This window comes from Rhea pennata, chromosome 30, assembly GCF_028389875.1.
Source record: "Rhea pennata isolate bPtePen1 chromosome 30, bPtePen1.pri, whole genome shotgun sequence".
Lineage (NCBI taxonomy): Eukaryota > Metazoa > Chordata > Aves > Rheiformes > Rheidae > Rhea > Rhea pennata.
The window spans coordinates 930,035-954,511 of NC_084692.1; the positions used below are offsets into that span (position 1 = coordinate 930,035).

Consider the following 24,477-nt stretch of genomic DNA (forward strand, 5'->3'; position numbering starts at 1 on the left):
TATGAGACAGAAAGCTTACTGTGGAACTTGGTATCTGAAGCTCCCTTTTGTTTTCTCATGGATGAATGCAGTCCTTCTGAAGGAAATCCTGATAGATCCTTCCAAATGCAGCCAAAGGGGACTCTTCCCCAAAGGGGAGAGAGCAAGGAGAAAAAAATCTACTATGGAGAATTTAATTCTGGAACATAAGAGGTAAGCTTGGCTGTCCCTCAGAATCAACAGTTTTGAAAGAAAATATGGCTTTTTTTTTTTCAGGAAACCCTAAGTTATGTGAAAGACTGCTGCAATAACTTTTCCAGAGAATATAACTTATCTGCAAGAAAAGCACATACTTACACAGGAGTGATCTCAGAACCACATATCCAACTTAACTGCCTGCTATTGGCCTAACAGGTGCTGAGAAAGAAGTGCCCTCATAAGCACATATCCAAGTCATGTGCCTGCTTGTGATGTATCCAATAGTCAGAAAGAAGTAACCTCACAATCAACATCCAAGACATCCCTACTGATGGTCTGTCAGGAAGCAGTGACCTTACATGCAATATCCAAGCCATATGCCTGTTCCTGGCCTATAATGTATTCAAGAAGGTGTGACCTCAGAATGAACATCCAAGCCATTTGCCTACAGTTTTCCTATCAGGATGTCAGAGTCTATATCCAAGCTGTGTCTGTTGCCAGTACTGCCTGTCAGTACTCCTGCAGAAATGACCTCACACCCATATATCCTAGCCATGGACCTGCTTCTAGCTTATCAGTAACGAGGTAGCAGTGACCTCACAACCATATATCCCAGTCATATGCTTGCTGCTGGCCTATTGAGGAAGCAGTATAACATATATTATATATATAACACATATAACATGTATGATGTATATAATATTATATGTGTATTTATAGAATATATCTAATATAGAATATACCTTTAAGGTACTCAGGTAGCCGTGATCTCACAACCATATATCCCAGTCATATGCTTGCTGCTGACCTATCAGGGATGCAGAAAGATGTTACTTCACGGTGAATGCTGAATCTATTACCCTGGTTGAGGACTGTCATCGGCAGCAGCTACAGAGGTGACATCACAAGAATCTACAGCACTCAAAACCTTGGTGATGGCCTATAATTTACAGTGAAGGATGTGACCTCACAAACAGCATCAGAGGCGTGTCTGTGCTGCTGGCCTATCAGGTACTCAGGGAGAAGTGACCTCACAATCAGCATCCAGCCATGTACCCTTTGCTGGGAAGGGAAAGGAAGGGCAGGGAAAGGAAGAGAAGGGAAGGACAGGACAGGGCAGGGCAGGCAGGGAAGGGAAGGGAAGCAAAGCGAAGTGAAGGGAAGCAAATGGAAAGGGCAAGGCAAGACAAGGGGGAGGGGAATGAAAAGGGACAGGGAATTAAGATACAAAGGGCTCCTGAGAGGGTAAGGGCAGCATCAAATGAAAGAGGAAGACTGTAATGTGAAGAAAGGAAACTGTAGTAGTATTTGAAGAGCCTAATACAATGCCCAAATATTTCTAAATGGAAAAAAACTCAGAAAGGAAAAAAATAAAACCCATAACCTTATGTGAAAGTGATGGCATTGAGATGTCAACTGCTGATGGCCCTGGGGTTGTGGAAGTGCTGTGAGCTGTGAACACATGGACCCTGCTGTGCAGGGAACACCCATCTCCTTGCCCAGCCCTGAGTCCATGGAGGGGTTTAGTCACCTGCAGGGAAAAATCCTCCGCTAGGACCTGGGCAGCAGGAGCACCCTCTGCAACTCAATCCCTGGGAACAAGTTCAGAGCTGCTGCTGGCACAGTAGCTACCTGCTATGGCACTGCCTACGGCATTGAGCCCAGAGAGAAACCACCATCTTCCTGCTTCAAACACTGCTGCAGGGAGAGCGTGGCAGGGGCTGCCAAGATCACGTGGCTGTGGTTTGTGCACCTGCAGGCGAGGCTTTGATCTCCCAATCAGTTCCTGAGAGGGAATAACGGACCCTTGGCTGAACACCCTGAGAGTCGGGGGAGTCTGAATACCTGGGCTTCCCTGTCTGCTGTCAGAGAGTGAAATGCTCCAGCTCCCTGCTCCCAGTCAGGCATCCACTGCGGGGCTCTCCGGAAAGCGATCGACAAGCCCATGCTCATGGGATGAAGCTCTGGCAATGGCAAAGAAGCCTTCCACGACTGCTGCTCCCAGCACGGTGAGGCTGAAGCAGGGTCAGGGGCTGTTTCCTTCCCTTCCTGACACTACATGTTCCAGGTGCAGTCCCAGCTCCATGGTTCCCATGGTATAGGGACAGGCAGACGCTCACACCATGAACGCTTGGGTACACACACAGCATACAAGATTGCTAAAGGCCCTGGTCCAAACACTGGGATACAAGGGGCAACAGGCCCATTTCCGCACCATGATATACCCTGTCCCGTGGGGGTGGGTCCCATGAGGATGGCCCAGCACAGCGACTGTGACATCCGCATCAGAGCCATCCGTCATATATGGTCATGAAGTGTGCTGGAGAAGCTCATTGGAGGGCTGGGCTGTGTCAGATGGGAGACGATGCCTGATAATGTCAGGAAAGGTGCCTGCTGCTTTGATTGGCTCTTTCTGCAGCTGGACCAGCACCTACAGATATACATTGCCCTCCCATGTTTGTTGTCCTCTGTGAGTCCCCGGGAGCTGTGGCAGGCAGTGGGGTGCAGCAGGGTGGTGCTGGCAGGGCAGGAGGCTGCAGATGGAGGCAGGGGGATTCCTCGTCCCTCAGGTGCTGTGGCTGCTCCTCTGGGTGCAGCTCTGCAGGGGTAAGTGCCAGCTTCCTTATCCCGTGGCCACGGGGCCAACAGGCATCGGTGAGGTCATTGGGATCCCTCTGGAAATGAGGTTCCTTCCTACACTGTATGAGACAAGGGGCGGAAGGTACTCATGTCCATCCACTGGGTGCCACTCTGGATGGGAGAAGGGTCTTTGTGCTACCATGGCTGCCTTTCTTATGGCAGTGGGTGCCTGGGTGCGTTTGGAGACACCCCATCCTTGGGCATCTTTGAGGACTCCCTGTTCCTCTGAGAGCACTGTGGCCCTGGAGGTAGCAGTGGGTCAGCTGGTGATTGCACAGCCCCAGGGCACAGCCAGCTACCCAAGTGCCTAGGAGGGTTTCTGTGCTGTTCACTGCTCCAAGGTCAGGGTGTAACTGGTCCAAGGAGGGGCATTTTATGTCCCTCCGAGAGGAAGGGACTAGGGTGCCTGCACCCATAGCCCAGCAGAGGTGTCCTCCTTGAGGGCACTGAGCAGGGGCTGGGCTCATGGTCATGCACAAGGAGGGTCATGGGCTGGGAGGGATTATGGGGGTCATCTTGGTTCTCTCTGTGGTAACAGAAAGCCCTGTGGCAGATGGCTGGGTTTGAGTGGTTCCCAGGGCAGGCAGTGGGCAGGGGGGTGGGGCCTCGGAAGAGCAGCAGTGTGTGGGGAGGCCTGGGGGACCAAACTGCTCATGGAGCACCATCCCAGGGTGGGGAGTGGGTGCCCTGTGCAGGGCCAGGCATGGTGTTCGGGTGAGGATAGGCAGGGTGCAGTGGTCTACTGGGGTGGGAGGAAGTGTGAAGGGCTGTGGAGTGTGAATATCCCAGCAGGGCCAGAGCTGGGCATCTGCTTGCTCAGCACAGCCCGTGGGGAGAGGAGAGAGCCCAACACTGCCCTTGAACAGCCCAGAGGGGAGAGGGCTTGCACCTCAGCATCTGAGACTTGGCCCTGGGCAGGGGACCTCACATAGCTGCAGTGCTGGGGCTCAGTGCTCTTCTAACTCATTCTGTATCTATTTTTGAAGGTGCTGCAGAGCTGAGGCTGCAGGCTGGAGGCAAGCGGTGTGCTGGGAGAGTGGAAGTGAAACACCAGGGCCAGTGGGGGACTGTGTGTAATTATGGCTGGGACAGAGAAGAAGCTGCTGTAGTTTGTAAGCAGCTGGGCTGTGGATCTGTTTTAGATGGGTACAGATATTTTGGTCTGGGATCTGGCCCAATTTGGCTGAGCTCTCTTGAGTGTCACGGCACCGAGACTGCCCTGTCTGAGTGCAGTCATGCTGGTTGGGGCAAACATTACTGTAGTCATTATGATGACGTTGGAGTGATTTGTTCAGGTAAGCAGTCAGTGAATCCCTTGCCTTTGGGGTTGAGGCTGGGATCAGGGGCTCACTGGGCTGTGCTATAAGGAGAAACTCTTATTGTGCCTGCTTTTGCAGTGAGAGCTGGTGTTGGCCCAGGGCTTCCCATGGATCTCCTGCTTGTCTGCCTGGTGGCTGGTCTGCACCCCCAGCAGCAGTAGCGGCCCTGCCTGGGGACACCCCATGCTGGGCACACATCCGAGGGTGGCAGATGACCCAGACACTGACCCAGTTACAGCTGCACCGTTTCTGTGCCTGGGACATGTGTCCCCTACCACGCACTTCAACACCTCAGGACACCCCCAGGAACAGGGTGCATTCCAGGCTGCTCTGAGGTGATTCCTCAGCCTGGCCCTGAGCTCCACAAAGGATGAGCAGGCTGCAGCAGCCATGGGCAACTGAGACCATTCTCCTGCACCAGGCGCTGCTTTGCTAGGGTGCCTCTATCAGGCAATGCCAGGCACTTGGGGCAGCAGCATTTCTCTGAAGAGTGCCTGTGGCTGTGGGTCAGGGACAGACACAAGACCTGGGGCTCTGTATGGGTGTGAGATAAGGTGCAGGAGGCCCTGCCTGGTGTGTGTCATCAACACCCACAGAAGGCTGCTTTCCAGATGTTCATGGGGCATTTTGGATGTGACTGCCTTGGATATGATGTGGGATGTGGGTATGTAACTGCGAGAAGCCTCTGGGAACTCCTTGCCATTGGTGTTTTTCCCAGGATTTGTCCAGCTGGTTGGAGGGAACAGCTCCTGTTCAGGACGTGTGGAGATCAGAGATGGAGAGCAGTGGAAAACAGTCTGTGACTCACGCTTTGGTCTGAAAGCTGCTGACGTTATCTGCAGGGAGCTGCAGTGTGGCACAGCCCTGTCCGCCTCTGGAGGAGCTCGCTTTGGAGAGGGGGTCAGTCCCATCTGGGACGGAGAACTGCAGTGTGTGGGGAATGAATCCCTGCTCTCCTCCTGCCCCAGGATGTCCCTCAGCAACCAGTCCTGCACCCATGCGAACGATGCTGGTGTCACCTGCACACGTGAGCATTCAGGGAGGAGGTGTGAAGTGCCCCCCTTGAGCTGTGCGCTGTGGGGTAGGGGAACAGGGAAGTGACCGCACTGAGCATGCTGTGAGTACAGGAGGGGTGGAGTTGCCTGTAATCTTCCAGTGATGCAGGCAAAGGAGGTGGGATTGCATCTCTGTGGCATTTCGCTCTTTGTCTACTGGATGTGCAAGAGCACAAAGCCATCCTCTCTAACTACCCTCACTCTCCTTTTGTGGTATTTCCAGGCTTCAGGCTGGTGAATGGCAGCACGGCGTGTTTAGGTCGAGTGGAGGTCCAGGTGCAGGGGACCTGGGGAACCCTCTGTGACTCTCGCTGGGACAGCTCCGATGCCCACGTTCTCTGTCATCAGCTCAACTGTGGATTTGCTGAGTCTGTTCCTCAAGGAGGGCGTTTTGGGAGAGGAACCGGCCCTGTCTGGAGAGACACCTTCCACTGTGATGGGACAGAATCCCATTTAGGACAGTGCCCTGTGACTGTCCTGGGGGCCTCTCCATGCTCGCAAGACAACAATGCAGGTGTTGTCTGCTCAGGTCAGTGCACGGAAAATGCAAGATTAGCCAAGCCTGCCCCTTGTGTGTGACACAGCCACCCAAAACTGAGGAGTCCATGGCAACAACATAATGTATTTCTCCCTGGAGAAACTCTGGCTTTCCACAGAGGGATTCAAAGGCCTTTGCCTGCTCAGGCAGACAACTTTGCCTTGTGTGATACAAAGACTGAGGGGCATCTCTGCCTCCGCAGGGCAGGTGGTTCAGGCACTGAGGGCCACCACCAGCCCTGGGCTGCTCTGCACTCCTGCTGCACAGGCACAGGGCAGGGTTGCAGAACAGAGGTCTGCACACTTTGGCTGCAAAGGACCCTCTCCTCCCTCCTGCAACACACAAGCCCATCCCAGAGCTACAGAGATTTCCACAGATCTTGATCATACCACCTGCAGGGGCTGTGCTGAATTTGCCCAGCAGGAGCAATCCCTGAGGCAGCATAACAGTGCTGGAATTTGCCCTGGTTTCTTGCAGCATGAACCCCAAACTCATCCTGTCTTTCCAGAAAGGCCCTCCCCACCTCTTTTTCCTGCCAAGGACACAACCTCCCAGTCCCTGATCCAATAGGATGCAGAAGGACAGGGATGTGTGGGCTCTCCCCTGGCTGTCTCAGCAGGTGCCAATCCCAGCGTGGAGGTGGGAGCAAGTCTTGTGCTCATCCTGTCTGTCACCCAGATCATTGGATGGGCCACTGCTTCCTTCTGCTGGAGCTGCTCCACACGTGCCATTTAGGACATACCTCGTGGCTCTGGGATTTGCCCTGACCTCCCATGTTTTCCCATCTCTGTGCCTTCCTGAGCAATGCAGCATATGGCTCAGTAAAGTTTAGTGACTGCAGAAAATGAAAAATCCCTTGGAAAACTCTCATTCTTGAGCTCCTCACTGTGACTTGGGTACACATGGGTGAGCTCCAGGTGCCTAAGGACAACAGAAATAGAAAACACATGGCAGGGTGCAGGGCTCCCTGGCTTCATGTGTTCAGGACATTTCCCCTCTCTCTGGGCAGGGCTCTCAGGATCCCTGCGGCTGGTGGACGGAGGGAGCCGGTGTGATGGGCGAGTGGAGGTGGCCCTGCATGGTGCATGGGGCAGAGTCGTGGATGACCAGTGGGATACGAATGATGCCAGTGTGGTATGTCGGCAGCTCCAGTGTGGAGAAGCAGAGCAAGCCTACACCCTACCAAAGCCTGAACAAGGGATGGGCCCTGTGGGGCTGAGAAGGGTCCAATGTGGAGGGAAGGAGACTCACCTGACCCTCTGCAACACCTCCCTGCCTGAGGCAGCGCCAGCAGGAATTGCTGAGGATGTGGGGGTGATTTGCTCAGGTCAGTCACTCTGACAGTCCTTGCTGAGTTGTGCTCCCCAGGGCTGAGAGCCCCTGACAGCTTGGGTTTCTCCGGGCTGCAGGGAGCCCGCAGGTCCGGCTGGTGAATGGGTCAGGGCGCTGTGCTGGGAGAGTGGAGATCTACTACCAGGGCACCTGGGGGACCATCTGCAATGACTCCTGGGACCTGTACGATGCAACTGTTGTTTGCCACCAGCTGGACTGTGGGGTGGCTGTGGAGGTGGTTGGCTCTGCTCGTTACGGGGAAGGCTCTGGGCCAATCTGGCTGGACGATGTGAACTGCTCTGGCGATGAAGCTGCTCTCTGGCACTGCCAAACACGGGCCTGGGGGCAGCACAACTGCAACCACAAGAAGGACGCAGGAGTTCTCTGCTCAGGTCTGTGCAGGGAGTGGTGGTGGGAGTCTGGTGCTCGGGGAGGTAGGACTGAGGGGAGAGCAGGGCATGGCTGGGACTGTCTCTAGTTGCCCTGAGCCACTTTCCTGCCTCTGTCCTGGGAACCCCTGTGCACAGTCCCCATTGGACCTACTCAAGGTTATAGGGAGAGCACAGCCATCCCCAGGAGCTAGAGGGGAGGGTACTGCTGCACCTTAAGGACTTGTCTACTCCCAGTGATTTACTGGCAGTGCCCTCTGCCTGTCTGAGTCTTTGGGTGTCCAGAAGATTGCCTGCTTCTTGCAGTAATCCTCCACCCTTTTGCCTTTCCTTCCAGAGTTTGTGGCCCTGAGACTGGAGAACAGTGATGGCTGCTCTGGGCGCCTGCAGGTTTTCTACAGGGGGATGTGGGGGAGTGTTTGCTCCAACTCAATGACTGCTGATACCGTGTCCCTTGTGTGCAAAGAGCTCGGCTGTGGAGATGGAGGGTCCATTGAAACAGTCCAGATGTTTGGCAACATATCTGGCCCCGCGTGGCTGGATCGTGTTGAGTGTGGGAAGAGGAACAGTTCCTTTTGGCAGTGCCCCTCTGCTCCCTGGGACCCGCAGTCATGTGATGACCGACAGGAAGAGACCCACATCACCTGCAATGGTAATGCTTCAGACCTGTTGAGAAAGGCTCACTGTAGGTCTTGCTCCCAGTTCAGCAAGGTAAAATGCAGACAAAAGGCTTGGTAGTGACAAGAGGAAGATTTTGGCTCTCCTAGTGACACTCATTCCTCAGCAATACCTACCCTGAGCTCCCTGCATAGCCCAAGTAGGGGCAGAGGCACCTGCAGGCAGGATCTCCTCTACCTCGCCTTGGACAACTCAGCAGCAGAAGGTACCTGTTGCTCTCTATTTTCAGTAGGCAGCACCAGGACCACCAGCTTTTAGCTTGGAAAGCCTGAGCAGAACATCTTGCTCATGGCTGTGGTTTGCTAAGGGAATGGGAAGGGAAAGAATGACATTGGTCCTGGTGGCTATGGGTTATTTGGAAAACAGGCACTGCCCTGGGCACTGCCAGCACTAGAGCTCAGAAGAGCCTCCCCTCTGGGAGCATCCTACTGCTCCTCTGCTAACCATGGATCCTTTGGGGGTGAGCCTTGAGTGAAGTGCTGGTATACCCTACATTATGAGGGGTTTCAGGTGCTGTCCATGACCAAGGAAGCACTGGGAGGTTGAAGGAGTTTTTGCAGCAGGGTGTCCTCAGGCCCCTGCCAGAGGGACTCCTGCAGTCCCTTGGGTGCGTTCCCTGGGCTGCTGGTGCTGTCCTGCCCATGGCCCAGAGCAGAAGGCCCTGGGTGTTGTCATGGGGACACAGAGAACAGTTCACATGGGACTTGTAGTTCGTGTTTGCAGATACCCACAGATATCTCTGTTTCTCTCTGCACTACAGCTCCACCCAGGATGACAACGTCACCCCCTCGATCAGGTAACCTCTCTTTCTCCCTGGAGGTTGATCTCCCTGGGGCCAGGGTGTGACCTTCAGCCTGAGGAAAGTGACTCTGGGTTGATGCACAAAGCCCTGGAAATCAGGCCCTGGGATGGGAATGGGTGGCTGTGGAGAGGGCTGTGATTCCCCCAGCAGTGTGGGAGCTACCCTTTGCCTCAATCCTATACCCTTACCCCTCCTGCCTTGTGTGTGAGGTCAGGATTGGGGTGTTCCTCACCCGCCATCTCCCCCAGCCCAGGATCTGTCTTGTCCATATCCCTGCCTGTGCAGATCCCCCTCAGGGCCGTGCACGGGACAGCAGGAGCATCTCCGTGCCTGTCATCATCTCCATCATCCTGGGGGCCCTGCTCTGCCTGCTCCTGGCCCTCCTGGTGGGGCAAGTGCGAAGTGCCAGGGCTCAGCGGAAAGGTGGGTCCTTCCCCCATAGTCCCATGTGGGCAACACCTCTTGGCAGCCTTGTGGCTGCTGTGGGATCTCCATGAGGGGCAGAGATGGAGTTGGGGTGGAGGTGCTGTTCCTGTCCTGTCCCTGCCCCTTCGCTATCTGGCTATGGGACAGCAGCTACCAGGGTGGAGAGTCCAGACATGGGAGAAGATGGTGAAGTTAGAAATGACAGTGAGGGGCTGGGTGAGATGAGAGGAGTGGAAGATGTCTGAGGACACTGCTGGTCACACTCTGGTCAGCAGCCGTGGGGCAGGGGAGTACTGGAAGGCACACAGGGCAGGGGGTCTCTGTGTGCAGGCATCCAGTCCCTGGGCTGCTCCCTGCATCCAGCCCTACTCCACATCCCCATGCCAGGACCCACTTGGCAGAGAGGGGGAAGCTTGCTGTGGAGAGAAGCTGTGGGAGCTGCTCCGGGTTCAGACTAGGGATTGTCTCAGGGTGAAAAGGGGTAATTTGAGGATGACATTGCCCCAGATAATATCCACAGAGATGCTGTTGTCACCAGGGATGTGGCTGAGATGACTCGACAGAGCAGTGGGGGCCAGGCTGTGGAATCAGTCCTGCGCTGGCCCGGGCAGAAGGGATGGATTACCACATTGGGAATCCACTCTCCTGTCTCCGTGTCCCTTTGCCAACCTTGCTTCTATCCCAAGGCTCCAGAAGGTCTCTGGAATCCTTCTCTGAAGGTGTGTACCAGGAGATCGACTACAGCCTGACGTGGGAGAAGCAGGCGAGGTTAAGTCACTCAGGTCAGTGTGGGTTGCTGCAGGGAGGGAGCACATCTGCAGGGCCCTTTCCCTCAGCCCAGACCCAGGACAGAATCTTGGCAACCCCTGGACCAGTGGTCTCTGCAGTGCGAAGGCAACGCAGAATGTGGGGAGAGCAGCCCAGTGCTGGACTCAGGAGCTTCCTCCCCACCAGCTCTGCCCATCCCAGCCATGGGCATAGCTCCTCCCTGCCTGACTCACTGCACCCTAGGGTGTGCTTGGTGGGTGAGGGAAGGGACTGTCCCAGGCAGCTCTGAAAGGCCCTTTGAGAAGAGGTTTGTCCCATGTGAGCAGGACAAGCCCTGAGCCCTGCTCCCTATGGAGTCCCTGCTGTGTGAGTCCCTGTCCTCAGTGTCACTGACCATGAGCAGCATCAACAGGGCTTACCCCAATAACACCCACTTCTCTTCTCTCCAGGTTCCTCTTCACAGGGTTCCCTGAGCAAGCTGCAGTCCAACCTCAGGGACAACGAGGAGAAGGATGGTCCTGGGTCAGCCCCAGGTAATGGAGGAGGGGGTCGGAGGAAGGATCAATCTCTCCTCCCCATAGCTGTGTGACCAACAATGGTGTCACTGAATGTCACTGTCGCAGTGGCAAAGAATTGCCCTTGGGTGTGCCTCCAGAGCTGTGCTGAGCAAGCAAGGGTCAGATGTGCCCATTGGATCTTGGTGCCATCAGAGTCGAATGGGGATTTCCCTGGCTCAACCTATCCCTGCCTCTAGCAGGCCCCAAGTTCACCCCAAGGAACCAACCCTCAAAGCCCCGTCATCTTTCCAGGCACACAGGGAGTCTTCACAGCCAGCTCCAGAGCAGACCCTGACACTGCCAACCTTGTGGCTGAGAGGGATCCCCACTGCCACAAACATGCTCCTGCAACCCTGGGGGAGGTGGGCAGAATGCAGGGTCTCCTGTAGCCCTGTCAACACCAGCATTTTAGCCCCGTGTTCCTGCGCATCTTCCTTTCCTCCACTCTGCAGGAGGGCCCTTCTCATTGCCAACAACTCCCCTCTCCTTTCAGATGTCCCCATCCTGCCTGGAGGTAACCCAGCAGTCATCTATGATGATGCCAGGGAAGTCTCTGACCTCAGGGAGGATTTTGTTCCTGGGCAGCACAACTGGGAAGCACCCAGAGAAGCAGAGGAGGGAGACAAGCCCAAGCAGGCACAGAGAGGTAAGGGGGAAATGCAGTGCTGCCAGCTGCTGAGGTGTCATCCCCAGTGCCCAGAGACTTGCTGTGTACTGAGAGCCCGAACTCTCAGCATGGGGAGGGAAGCTGTCCCAGTAGTTTTCCTGGTGGGGAAACCAGGAGTGGGATAACAGACTGGGCGTCTCAAGGCAGTGAGAGGAGGGAGAGGAAGGGGATGGAGAGCCCAAGAGGGGCACCTGCATGGGGAAAACTGCAATGCACCGGCCTTGCTGCTTGCAGGGTGGAGCTTGCACTGCCAGGGAAGTTACAGTGCCCCCGAAGCTGAGAGAGATGCCCCATCTCTGCTCCTCATGCACACGATGTACGATGATGCTGAAGAGACATCTCTGGAACAACCTCTTGAAGACACCAAGGCTGAGAGAATGGGCTCTGGTGCCAAACAGTCCTTGAGTCCAGGGCCAGGGGAGCCCACCCCTGCCATCCAGTTGGGTGCACATGGGACAGAAGAGAGGTCTGTGAACCTGGGAGAGCCATGAGTGCCAGAGACCGGTCTGTCTTCTCCCTCTGATAGCAGAAAGAGCTGGGCCTTTCTTCTGCTTTTATTCCTCTGCTTTTATACTGTGCATTGGTATTTGTTCTTACTAAAGCCTTTGGGGGTTGATCCAGAGCTGGTGCCTCCTTCCCCAGGTGTTGGAGTGTCTCTCTGAGGCTGACCAGGGAGAACAAATCACCAAGAACCAGTAGTGGGGAAGGGGCATGTCTCAGGAACAGCAGACTCTGAAACAGGCTGTGCGCCTGCAAGTGCCCATGGTCCCTGGAATGCAATAACAGTGAATAGCCCAGCTGGAGGGTATTCCTGCTGGCAGAGACATTTCTACCCTGAAACCCACATACAAAGTTTCCAGCCAAAATGGGTCTCTGCAAGGTGCTTCTCTGAGCAGGGGGGGGGGGGCCAGTCTCCCCCCCCCATCGGAGTGATTCCACTCTGGTTTCCTTGCTGGGAAAAGCCATAGCATGGCAGCCTGTCAAAAACAGGATCCTGCCCTCAAGGAGAGGAGAGACCTGGCAGCCGTTACCAGCACCCTCTCCCATGGAAGCAATTTCCTGGGCCGCACTGGGAGTTCCTTCAGCCCTGGACCTTGCACTGACCCTCCATTAGCAACAGCATGTCCCAGCACTGAGGATGTCCTGAGTCCTCTCCAGGCCAGAGCGCTGGTGCTGGGAACCTTGCAGGAGGGTTGGGCCATGTGTGCAGAGCCAGGAAGGGATCACATGAGGGGGCTGGGTCCCCAGTGTAGGCATGAGGGAAAGTACCAGTGGTGCTCAGTGAGGGGTCTCAGCCATCTCTGTCGAGCTCACCTCAGGGCTCAGCCCCAGCAGGGTTGTATGTGCCAGGTCAGTGGGATCGCAAGGCACAGAGGGGCTCTTGTTCCTCTGTGCTTGAGCATCTGCTTTGCAGGGACTTGATCCTGTGCCAGGTGGCCCTATGGCCCTAACCAGGTCTTAACCAGGTCCATAACCAGACTCCTGCCCCTTCTGGGTGACATGAACCTTCTCTTCCCTTCTCTGGCCCAATGTGCATTACTTTCTGCTGGGACACACACATGGTGTCAACAGCATGTCCCCAGGGTGGTTGGGCAAGGCTGAGGTCACACTGGGGGCCCTCGGGGGGGGGGGTGAGGCTTAGACTCCACCTCTATCCCTGGGACCTGAAGTCTGCTTGCTGGCAGCTCCAGCCCTAAACAGCCCCTTTCCTCTCCAGCCCTGGCCCATTTCTCTATGCTGGAAGTGCAGAGCTAGAACCAGAACTGGATGGGAGCAGGGGTTTCTTGTGAGGATGGGGATTATGTTCCAGCACCTGTGTTCACTACCCACCTCTGTGGGGCCTCGCTCTGGGAACATGGGCTTTCCTCTTTTCCTGTGGACTTTCCTACATTTGGAGTGGAGGACAGGGGGTTTCCCCTCATGCTCAGGGGAATCTCAGGAGGATGATGACAGCTTTGGAGCACTCTGAGCTGGCAGTGCATATATGGCACTGTTGCTGGGCTGCAGGGATGTGCTGTGGCTCAGAGGTTCAACCAACACCTCTGTAAACCAGAGGGGTTGGGAGCACAAACTTGGAGCCCCAGGACCTGGATGCTGCATCCTGGTTTGCTCATCATTGTAGCACCAAGCAGGAGCTTCTGCCAGGAGCTCAGCTGCAGCCTGGGGCCGGGCTGGGGGCAGCACAAAGATGCCTAAGGACCAGGGCTACTGGCACTGCTCAGCCCCACTGCCTGTCTGTTGTGGGGTGAGCATTTGTCCAGACAGCTCTGGGGCTGCACCAGCCTCTGTCCTGCCCCACAAAGATGTGTGGGTCTGGGCTCAGCCCTCACCAAAGTACATGCTGTCCCCGAGCAATGGCACAGGGATCCTTCAGAGTGCCTTGGCTGCAGTGACCACAAGATGGTGGAGGTCAGGATCCTGTAGGAAAGAACTAAGGCAACAAGCAGGATTGCAACCCTGGACTTCAGCAGAGTGGACGTCGAGCTCTTCAGAGAACTACTTGGAGGAGTCTCATGGGTTAAGGCCCTGGAAGGAAGGGGGGTCCAGGAGAGCTGGCTAGTAGTCAAACATCACTTCCTCCAAGCTCAAGAGCGATGCATCCCTATGAGTAAGAAGTTCACCAAAGGGGCAGGAGACTTGCATGGGTGAGCAAGGAGCTCTTGGCCAAACTCAGAGAGAAGAAGAAAATATACAGAATGTGGAAGAGGGGGCAGACTACTTAGGAGAATTATAGGAATGCAGTCAGAGTATGTAGAGATGCTGCGAGGAAGGCTAAGGCCCGTCTGGAACTGAATCTGGCAAGGGATGTTAAGGACAACAAGAAGGGCTTCTTCAAATACATCGGCAGCAAGAGGAAGACTGCGTAAAATGTGGGCCCACTACTGAATGGTGCGGGGGCCCTGTTGACAAGGGACACAGAGAAGGCAGAACTACTGAATGCCCTATTTGCTTCAGTCTTCACTGCTAAGGGCAGCCCCCAAGAATCCCGGAGCCTGGACGTGAGGGAGAAAGTCTGGAGAAGGGAAGACTTTCCTTTGGTTCAGGAGGATAGGATTAGAGACCTTCTGGGCAGGCTAGACATCCACAAATCCATGGGCCCAGATGGGATGCATTCACGGGTACTGAGAGAGCCTTACCAACCCACTCAATGCCCTCATTTGCCACGCATCCAATTCCATAGACTTGTAGGACCTGAGTTTTTGCAAGTAATCTCTCTCTCTATTGTCATCCACTGCTGCTTTTTTGTCTCCTCTGAAGTCCTGATTCTAGGCACAACAGCCCAGGAGGTGAAGATGGAAGCCAAGAAGGCACTGATTTCCTCAGACCTCCTTGCATCTGCTATTACTAGATTCTTTTACTATAACTGGAGCAGTAGCAGCTCTTCCTCATGCCTGTGACATCCTGGGATGTGTGTGTAGAGACAATCAAGTGTCTCTCATAGTGGAGCTTTGCCCTCCCTAATACCATCTGTATTTCTGCAATATCCTGGACAATATTTTTATATTCCTCCTTTGCAGCCTCTCCCTCCTTCCCCTTCCCATATGCTGCCTTACTGCACTGGTGCTCGGTCTAGAGTTCCCTAAGTCGATTTTCTGAGAGCTCTACAAGTTTTACTGAGTACCGCATGGACCATCCTTGTGCTTGGCAGACGCTGTCTGGAAAGATTTGCTGGCTTTCCTGAGATCCTGAACCCTTAAAACTGCCTCTCACAGGATTTCACACCAGTCTACTGAGCAAGTTGGAGACTGTTCTTCTGAAAGCCAGGGTCTGTGTTCTGCTACTGTTCTTCCTCACACCCTCCAGGATCTGGAGCTCGACTTTTTCAGGGTGAACACAGGCAAGCCAGACTGTGACTACCCTATCCCTGACCCTGACTGAAGATCTAAAGGTCCCTGGTTGAAGCCTGGGCTTCGGCAAGTGGCAGGGTGGGAGGGGTCCTTGTTGCTTCCTCCTGGCGTTTTGCAGAGCGGCGCTCTCTTCTTCCAGCCTGCCCCACCATGGCCGTGTCCTACACACCATGCAGATGGCCATGGCCCACCCCACAGCTGCGGGGAGCAGCCAGGACCCACACCGATGGCATTCTCCTTTGCTCGGCATCCTCCCACCCTGCGCTCCCTCACCTCTCTGGGGCCAAGCCAGAAGGCTGGCAGGGCCATGGGGGACCTCAAAGGATACCGGAGGCATTTGGGTGCTGCGCTGCATCCACCCAAGCGGGGCTTCCAAAAGGCGGTCAGCAATCGCTCTCCAGCCTCACCCCCTTTTCCTGTGGGGTCCTCACAGCCTCTCCTGTCCAACAAGCCCATGAGAGATGTTGGGTTTAGGGATCTCCACCTCTCGAGATCTGCCCAACATGGCTGAGCAAAGTCCTGAGAGACTCGTGCCAAGGGGTCCCGCTCTGATCACAACAGGCTGTGCGCGACACTCCTGAGATGCCCTCCACCATCAGCGTTTGGCAGAACGTGTCAAGACACGCTCGGGACCACCTCAACCAAGTGGACGTGCGCACGCACCCGTGGAGCTTCCCTCGCGAGGCTTTGGGAGGAAAGTGCTCTTTGGAGATGCTGCCGTTGGCCGTCCTGGGGCATTCCCAATGACTGGAGGCATGTCAAGCCACCTGTGGGGACATTGGTGGATTTCTGCGGACGAGGGAGGACCTGTAGGTGTGTTAGTTTTACGGCGGGCAGAACAAGGACTGGTTCAGGCATTGCCCCCCACACCCACACAGCAGGTGCCATCCAACCCGTGCCTGGAGAACAAGGGCAGAGCAAGTTGGGCAATGGTCAGCAGGGACATCCAGAGCCCGGCAATGTCCAGGCAACATACAGCTTGCTGCAGGCACCTCGTGCACCTTGGCCTCCGCTCTGGCACGGCTCTGCTGTGAGGGGAACAAAAGCTCTCAGGGCAGGGCCGAAGTAGCTCAGCTGGGAGAGCGTTAGACTGAAGATCTAAAGGTCCCTGGTTGAAGCCCGGGCTTCGGCAAGTGGCAGGGCGGGAGGGGTCCTTGTTGCTTCCTCCTGGCGTTTTGCAGAGCGGCGCTCTCTTCTTCCAGCCTGCCCCACCATGGCCGTGTCCTACACACCATGCAGATGGCCACGGCCCACCCCACAGCTGCGGGGAGCAGCCAGGACCCACACCGATGGCATTCTCCTTTGCTCGGCATCCTCCCACCCTGCGCTCCCTCACCTCTCTGGGGCCAAGCCAGAAGGCTGGCAGGGCCATGGGGGACCTCAAAGGATGCCGGAGGCATTTGGGTGCTGCGCTGCATCCACCCTAGCGGGGCTTCCAAAAGGCGGTCAGCAATCGTTCTCCAGCCTCACCCCCTTATCCTGTGGGGTCCTCACAGCCTCTCCTGTCCAACAAGCCCATGAGAGATGTTGGGTTGCGGCATCTCCACCTCTCGAGATCTGCCCAACGTGGCTGGGCAAAGTCCTGAGAGACCCGTGCCAAGGGGTCCCGCTCTGATCACGACAGGCTGTGCGCGACACTCCTGAGATGCCCTCCACCATCAGCGTTTGGCAGAACGTGTCAAGACACCCTCGGGACCACCTCAACCAAGTGGACGTGCGCACGCACCCGTGGAGCTTCCCTCGCGAGGCTTTGGGAGGAAAGTGCTCTTTGGAGATGCTGCCGTTGGCCGTCCTGGGGTATTCCCAATGACTGGAGGCATGTCAAGCCACCTGTGGGGACATTGGTAGATTTCTGCGGACGAGGGAGGACCTGTAGGTGTGTTAGTTTTACGGCGGGCAGAACAAGGACTGGTTCAGGCATTGCCCCCCACACCCACACAGCAGGTGCCATCCAACCCATGCCTGGAGAACAAGAGCAGAGCAAGTTGGGCAATGGTCAGCAGGGACATCCAGAGCCCGGCAATGTCCAGGCAACATACAGCTTGCTGCAGGCACCTCGTGCGCCTTGGCCTCCGCTCTGGCACGGCTCTGCTGTGAGGGGAACAAAAGCTCTCAGGGCAGGGCCGAAGTAGCTCAGCTGGGAGAGCGTTAGACTGAAGATCTAAAGGTCCCTGGTTGAAGCCCGGGCTTCGGCAAGTGGCAGGGCGGGAGGTGTCCTTGTTGCTTCCTCCTGGCGTTTTGCAGAGCGGCGCTCTCTTCTTCCAGCCTGCCCCACCATGGCCGTGTCCTACACACCATGCAGATGGCCATGGCCCACCCCACAGCTGCGGGGAGCAGCCAGGACCCACACCGATGGCATTCTCCTTTGCTCGGCATCCTCCCACCCTGCGCTCCCTCACCTCTCTGGGGCCAAGCCAGAAGGCTGGCAGGGCCATGGGGGACCTCAAAGGATGCCGGAGGCATTTGGGTGCTGCGCTGCATCCACCCAAGCGGGGCTTCCAAAAGGCGGTCAGCAATCGCTCTCCAGCCTCACCCCCTTATCCTGTGGGGTCCTCACAGCCTCTCCTGTCCAACAAGCCCATGAGAGATGTTGGGTTGCAGCATCTCCACCTCTCGAGATCTGCCCAATGTGGCTGGGCAAAGTCCTGAGAGACCCGTGCCAAGGGGTCCCGCTCTGATCACGACAGGCTGTGCGCGACACTCCTGAGATGCCCTCCACCATCAGCGTTTGGCAGAACGTGTCAAGACACGCTCGGGACCACCTCAACCAAGTGGACGTGCGCACGCACCCGTGGAGCTTCCCTCGCGAGGCTTTGGGAGGAAAGTGCTCTTTGGAGATGCTGCCGTTGGCCGTCCTGGGGCATTCCCAATGACTGGAGGCATGTCAAGCCACCTGTGGGGACATTGGTAGATTTCTGCGGACGAGGGAGGACCTGTACATGTGTTAGTTTTACGGCGGGCAGAACAAGGACTGGTTCAGGCATTGCCCCCCACACCCACACAGCAGGTGCCATCCAACCCGTGCCTGGAGAACAAGAGCAGAGCAAGTTGGGCAATGGTCAGCAGGGACATCCAGAGCCCGGCAATGTCCAGGCAACATACAGCTTGCTGCAGGCACCTCGTGCGCCTTGGCCTCCGCTCTGGCACGGCTCTGCTGTGAGGGGAACAAAAGCTCTCAGGGCAGGGCCGAAGTAGCTCAGCTGGGAGAGCGTTAGACTGAAGATCTAAAGGTCCCTGGTTGAAGCCCGGGCTTCGGCAAGTGGCAGGGCGGGAGGGGTCCTTGTTGCTTCCTCCTGGCGTTTTGCAGAGCGGCGCTCTCTTCTTCCAGCCTGCCACACCATGGCCGTGTCCTACACACCATGCAGATGGCCACGGCCCACCCCACAGCTGCGGGGAGCAGCCAGGACCCACACCGATGGCATTCTCCTTTGCTCGGCATCCTCCCACCCTGCGCTCCCTCACCTCTCTGGGGCCAAGCCAGAAGGCTGGCAGGGCCATGGGGGACCTCAAAGGATGCCGGAGGCATTTGGGTGCTGCGCTGCATCCACCCTAGCGGGGCTTCCAAAAGGCGGTCAGCAATCGCTCTCCAGCCTCACCCCCTTATCCTGTGGGGTCCTCACAGCCTCTCCTGTCCAACAAGCCCATGAGAGATGTTGGGTTGCGGCATCTCCACCTCTCGAGATCTGCCCAACGTGGCTGGGCAAAGTCCTGAGAGACCCGTGCCAAGGGGTCCCGCTCTGATCACGACAGGCTGTGCGCGACACTCCTGAGATGCCCTCCACCATCAGCGTTTGGCAGAACGTGTCAAGACACCCTCGGGACCACCTCAACCAAGTGGACGTGCGCACGCACCCGTGGAGCTTCCCTCGCGAGGCTTTGGGAGGAAAGTGCTCTTTGGAGATGCTGCCGTTGGCCGTCCTGGGGCATTCCCAATGACTGGAGGCATGTCAAGCCACCTGTGGGGACATTGGTGGATTTCTGCGGACGAGGGAGGACCTGTAGGTGTGTTAGTTTTACGGCGGGCAGAACAAGGACTGGTTCAGGCATTGCCCCCCACACCCACACAGCAGGTGCCATCCAACCCGTGCCTGGAGAACAAGGGCAGAGCAAGTTGGGCAATGGTCAGCAGGGACATCCAGAGCCCGGCAATGTCCAGGCAACATACAGCTTGCTGCAGGCACCTCGTGCACCTTGGCCTCCGCTCTGGCACGGCTCTGCTGTGAGGGGAACAAAAGCTCTCAGGGCAGGGCCGAAGTAGCTCAGCTGGGAGAGCGTTAGACTGAAGATCTAAAGGTCCCTGGTTGAAGCCCGGGCTTCGGCAAGTGGCAGGGCGGGAGGGGTCCTTGTTGCTTCCTCCTGGCGTTTTGCAGAGCGGCGCTCTCTTCTTCCAGCCTGCCCCACCATGGCCGTGTCCTACACACCATGCAGATGGCCACGGCCCACCCCACAGCTGCGGGGAGCAGCCAGGACCCACACCGATGGCATTCTCCTTTGCTCGGCATCCTCCCACCCTGCGCTCCCTCACCTCTCTGGGGCCAAGCCAGAAGGCTGGCAGGGCCATGGGGGACCTCAAAGGATGCCGGAGGCATTTGGGTGCTGCGCTGCATCCACCCTAGCGGGGCTTCCAAAAGGCGGTCAGCAATCGTTCTCCAGCCTCACCCCCTTATCCTGTGGGGTCCTCACAGCCTCTCCTGTCCAACAAGCCCATGAGAGATGTTGGGTTGCGGCATCTCCACCTCTCGAGATCTGCCCAACGTGGCTGGGCAAAGTCCTGAGAGACCCGTGCCAAGGGGTCCCGCTCTGATCACGACAGGCTGTGCGCGACACTCCTGAGATGCCCTCCACCATCAGCGTTTGGCAGAACGTGTCAAGACACCCTCGGGACCACCTCAACCAAGTGGACGTGCGCACGCACCCGTGGAGCTTCCCTCGCGAGGCTTTGGGAGGAAAGTGCTCTTTGGAGATGCTGCCGTTGGCCGTCCTGGGGTATTCCCAATGACTGGAGGCATGTCAAGCCACCTGTGGGGACATTGGTAGATTTCTGCGGACGAGGGAGGACCTGTAGGTGTGTTAGTTTTACGGCGGGCAGAACAAGGACTGGTTCAGGCATTGCCCCCCACACCCACACAGCAGGTGCCATCCAACCCATGCCTGGAGAACAAGAGCAGAGCAAGTTGGGCAATGGTCAGCAGGGACATCCAGAGCCCGGCAATGTCCAGGCAACATACAGCTTGCTGCAGGCACCTCCTGCGCCTTGGCCTCCGCTCTGGCACGGCTCTGCTGTGAGGGGAACAAAAGCTCTCAGGGCAGGGCCGAAGTAGCTCAGCTGGGAGAGCGTTAGACTGAAGATCTAAAGGTCCCTGGTTGAAGCCCGGGCTTCGGCAAGTGGCAGGGCGGGAGGTGTCCTTGTTGCTTCCTCCTGGCGTTTTGCAGAGCGGCGCTCTCTTCTTCCAGCCTGCCCCACCATGGCCGTGTCCTACACACCATGCAGATGGCCATGGCCCACCCCACAGCTGCGGGGAGCAGCCAGGACCCACACCGATGGCATTCTCCTTTGCTCGGCATCCTCCCACCCTGCGCTCCCTCACCTCTCTGGGGCCAAGCCAGAAGGCTGGCAGGGCCATGGGGGACCTCAAAGGATGCCGGAGGCATTTGGGTGCTGCGCTGCATCCACCCAAGCGGGGCTTCCAAAAGGCGGTCAGCAATCGCTCTCCAGCCTCACCCCCTTATCCTGTGGGGTCCTCACAGCCTCTCCTGTCCAACAAGCCCATGAGAGATGTTGGGTTGCAGCATCTCCACCTCTCGAGATCTGCCCAATGTGGCTGGGCAAAGTCCTGAGAGACCCGTGCCAAGGGGTCCCGCTCTGATCACGACAGGCTGTGCGCGACACTCCTGAGATGCCCTCCACCATCAGCGTTTGGCAGAACGTGTCAAGACACGCTCGGGACCACCTCAACCAAGTGGACGTGCGCACGCACCCGTGGAGCTTCCCTCGCGAGGCTTTGGGAGGAAAGTGCTCTTTGGAGATGCTGCCGTTGGCCGTCCTGGGGCATTCCCAATGACTGGAGGCATGTCAAGCCACCTGTGGGGACATTGGTAGATTTCTGCGGACGAGGGAGGACCTGTACATGTGTTAGTTTTACGGCGGGCAGAACAAGGACTGGTTCAGGCATTGCCCCCCACACCCACACAGCAGGTGCCATCCAACCCGTGCCTGGAGAACAAGAGCAGAGCAAGTTGGGCAATGGTCAGCAGGGACATCCAGAGCCCGGCAATGTCCAGGCAACATACAGCTTGCTGCAGGCACCTCGTGCGCCTTGGCCTCCGCTCTGGCACGGCTCTGCTGTGAGGGGAACAAAAGCTCTCAGGGCAGGGCCGAAGTAGCTCAGCTGGGAGAGCGTTAGACTGAAGATCTAAAGGTCCCTGGTTGAAGCCCGGGCTTCGGCAAGTGGCAGGGCGGGAGGGGTCCTTGTTGCTTCCTCCTGGCGTTTTGCAGAGCGGCGCTCTCTTCTTCCAGCCTGCCCCACCATGGCCGTGTCCTACACACCATGCAGATGGCCACGGCCCACCCCACAGCTGCGGGGAGCAGCCAGGACCCACACCGATGGCATTCTCCTTTGCTCGGCATCCTCCCACCCTGCGCTCCCTCACCTCTCTGGGGCCAAGCCAGAAGGCTGGCAGGGCCATGGGGGACCTCAAAGGATGCCGGAGGCATTTGGGTGCTGCGCTGCATCCACCCTAGCGGGGCTTCCAAAAGGCGGTCAGCAATCGCTCTCCAGCCTCACCCCCTTATCCTGTGGGGTCCTCACAGCCTCTCCTGTCCAACAAGCCCATGAGAGATGTTGGGTTGCGGCATCTCCACCTCTCGAGATCTGCCCAACGTGGCTGGGCAAAGTCCTGAGAGACCCGTGCCAAGGGGTCCCGCTCTGATCACGACAGGCTGTGCGCGACACTCCTGAGATGCCCTCCACCATCAGCGTTTGGCAGAACGTGTCAAGACACCCTCGGGACCACCTCAACCAAGTGGACGTGCACACGCACCCGTGGAGCTTCCCTCGCGAGGCTTTGGGAGGAAAGTGCTCTTTGGAGATGCTGCCGTTGGCCGTCCTGGGGCATTCCCAATGACTGGAGGCATGTCAAGCCACCTGTGGGGACATTGGTGGATTTCTGCGGACGAGGGAGGACCTGTAGGTGTGTTAGTTTTACGGCGGGCAGAACAAGGACTGGTTCAGGCATTGCCCCCCACACCCACACAGCAGGTGCCATCCAACCCGTGCCTGGAGAACAAGAGCAGAGCAAGTTGGGCAATGGTCAGCAGGGACATCCAGAGCCCGGCAATGTCCAGGCAACATACAGCTTGCTGCAGGCACCTCCTGCGCCTTGGCCTCCGCTCTGGCACGGCTCTGCTGTGAGGGGAACAAAAGCTCTCAGGGCAGGGCCGAAGTAGCTCAGCTGGGAGAGCGTTAGACTGAAGATCTAAAGGTCCCTGGTTGAAGCCCGGGCTTCGGCAAGTGGCAGGGCGGGAGGTGTCCTTGTTGCTTCCTCCTGGCGTTTTGCAGAGCGGCGCTCTCTTCTTCCAGCCTGCCCCACCATGGCCGTGTCCTACACACCATGCAGATGGCCATGGCCCACCCCACAGCTGCGGGGAGCAGCCAGGACCCACACCGATGGCATTCTCCTTTGCTCGGCATCCTCCCACCCTGCGCTCCCTCACCTCTCTGGGGCCAAGCCAGAAGGCTGGCAGGGCCATGGGGGACCTCAAAGGATGCCGGAGGCATTTGGGTGCTGCGCTGCATCCACCCAAGCGGGGCTTCCAAAAGGCGGTCAGCAATCGCTCTCCAGCCTCACCCCCTTATCCTGTGGGGTCCTCACAGCCTCTCCTGTCCAACAAGCCCATGAGAGATGTTGGGTTGCGGCATCTCCACCTCTCGAGATCTGCCCAACGTGGCTGGGCAAAGTCCTGAGAGACCCGTGCCAAGGGGTCCCGCTCTGATCACGACAGGCTGTGCGCGACACTCCTGAGATGCCCTCCACCATCAGCGTTTGGCAGAACGTGTCAAGACACGCTCGGGACCACCTCAACCAAGTGGACGTGCGCACGCACCCGTGGAGCTTCCCTCGCGAGGCTTTGGGAGGAAAGTGCTCTTTGGAGATGCTGCCGTTGGCCGTCCTGGGGCATTCCCAATGACTGGAGGCATGTCAAGCCACCTGTGGGGACATTGGTGGATTTCTGCGGACGAGGGAGGACCTGTAGGTGTGTTAGTTTTACGGCGGGCAGAACAAGGACTGGTTCAGGCATTGCCCCCCACACCCACACAGCAGGTGCCATCCAACCCGTGCCTGGAGAACAAGGGCAGAGCAAGTTGGGCAATGGTCAGCAGGGACATCCAGAGCCCGGCAATGTCCAGGCAACATACAGCTTGCTGCAGGCACCTCGTGCGCCTTGGCCTCCGCTCTGGCACGGCTCTGCTGTGAGGGGAACAAAAGCTCTCAGGGCAGGGCCGAAGTAGCTCAGCTGGGAGAGCGTTAGACTGAAGATCTAAAGGTCCCTGGTTGAAGCCCGGGCTTCGGCAAGTGGCAGGGCGGGAGGGGTCCTTGTTGCTTCCTCCTGGCGTTTTGCAGAGCGGCACTCTCTTCTTCCAGCCTGCCACACCATGGCCGTGTCCTACACACCATGCAGATGGCCACGGCCCACCCCACAGCTGCAGGGAGCAGCCAGGACCCACACCGATGGCGTTCTCCTTTGCTCGGCATCCTCCCACCCTGCGCTCCCTCACCTCTCTGGGGCCAAGCCAGAAGGCTGGCAGGGCCATGGGGGACCTCAAAGGATGCCGGAGGCATTTGGGTGCTGCGCTGCATCCACCCAAGCGGGGCTTCCAAAAGGCGGTCAGCAATCGCTCTCCAGCCTCACCCCCTTATCCTGTGGGGTCCTCACAGCCTCTCCTGTCCAACAAGCCCATGAGAGATGTTGGGTTGCGGCATCTCCACCTCTCGAGATCTGCCCAACGTGGCTGGGCAAAGTCCTGAGAGACCCGTGCCAAGGGGTCCCGCTCTGATCACGACAGGCTGTGCGCGACACTCCTGAGATGCCCTCCACCATCAGCGTTTGGCAGAACGTGTCAAGACACCCTCGGGACCACCTCAACCAAGTGGACGTGCGCACGCACCCGTGGAGCTTCCCTCGCGAGGCTTTGGGAGGAAAGTGCTCTTTGGAGATGCTGCCGTTGGCCGTCCTGGGGCATTCCCAATGACTGGAGGCATGTCAAGCCACCTGTGGGGAC

At 57.4% G+C, this 24,477-nt stretch overlaps 1 protein-coding gene across 1 annotated transcript; it reads left to right on the top strand.

The window, feature by feature from the left end:
- The first annotated feature begins 5,105 nt into the window (after positions 1-5,105).
- On the top strand, positions 5,106-11,839 carry LOC134152300 (antigen WC1.1-like). Its single transcript, XM_062597560.1, has 10 exons — positions 5,106-5,163; positions 5,415-5,720; positions 6,739-7,056; positions 7,139-7,453; positions 7,788-8,102; positions 9,216-9,353; positions 10,043-10,138; positions 10,574-10,657; positions 11,175-11,327; positions 11,583-11,839. The coding sequence occupies exons 1-10, from the start codon at positions 5,106-5,108 to the stop codon at positions 11,837-11,839; spliced, it is 2,040 nt and encodes a 679-aa protein (XP_062453544.1).
- The last annotated feature ends 12,638 nt before the right edge of the window (positions 11,840-24,477 follow it).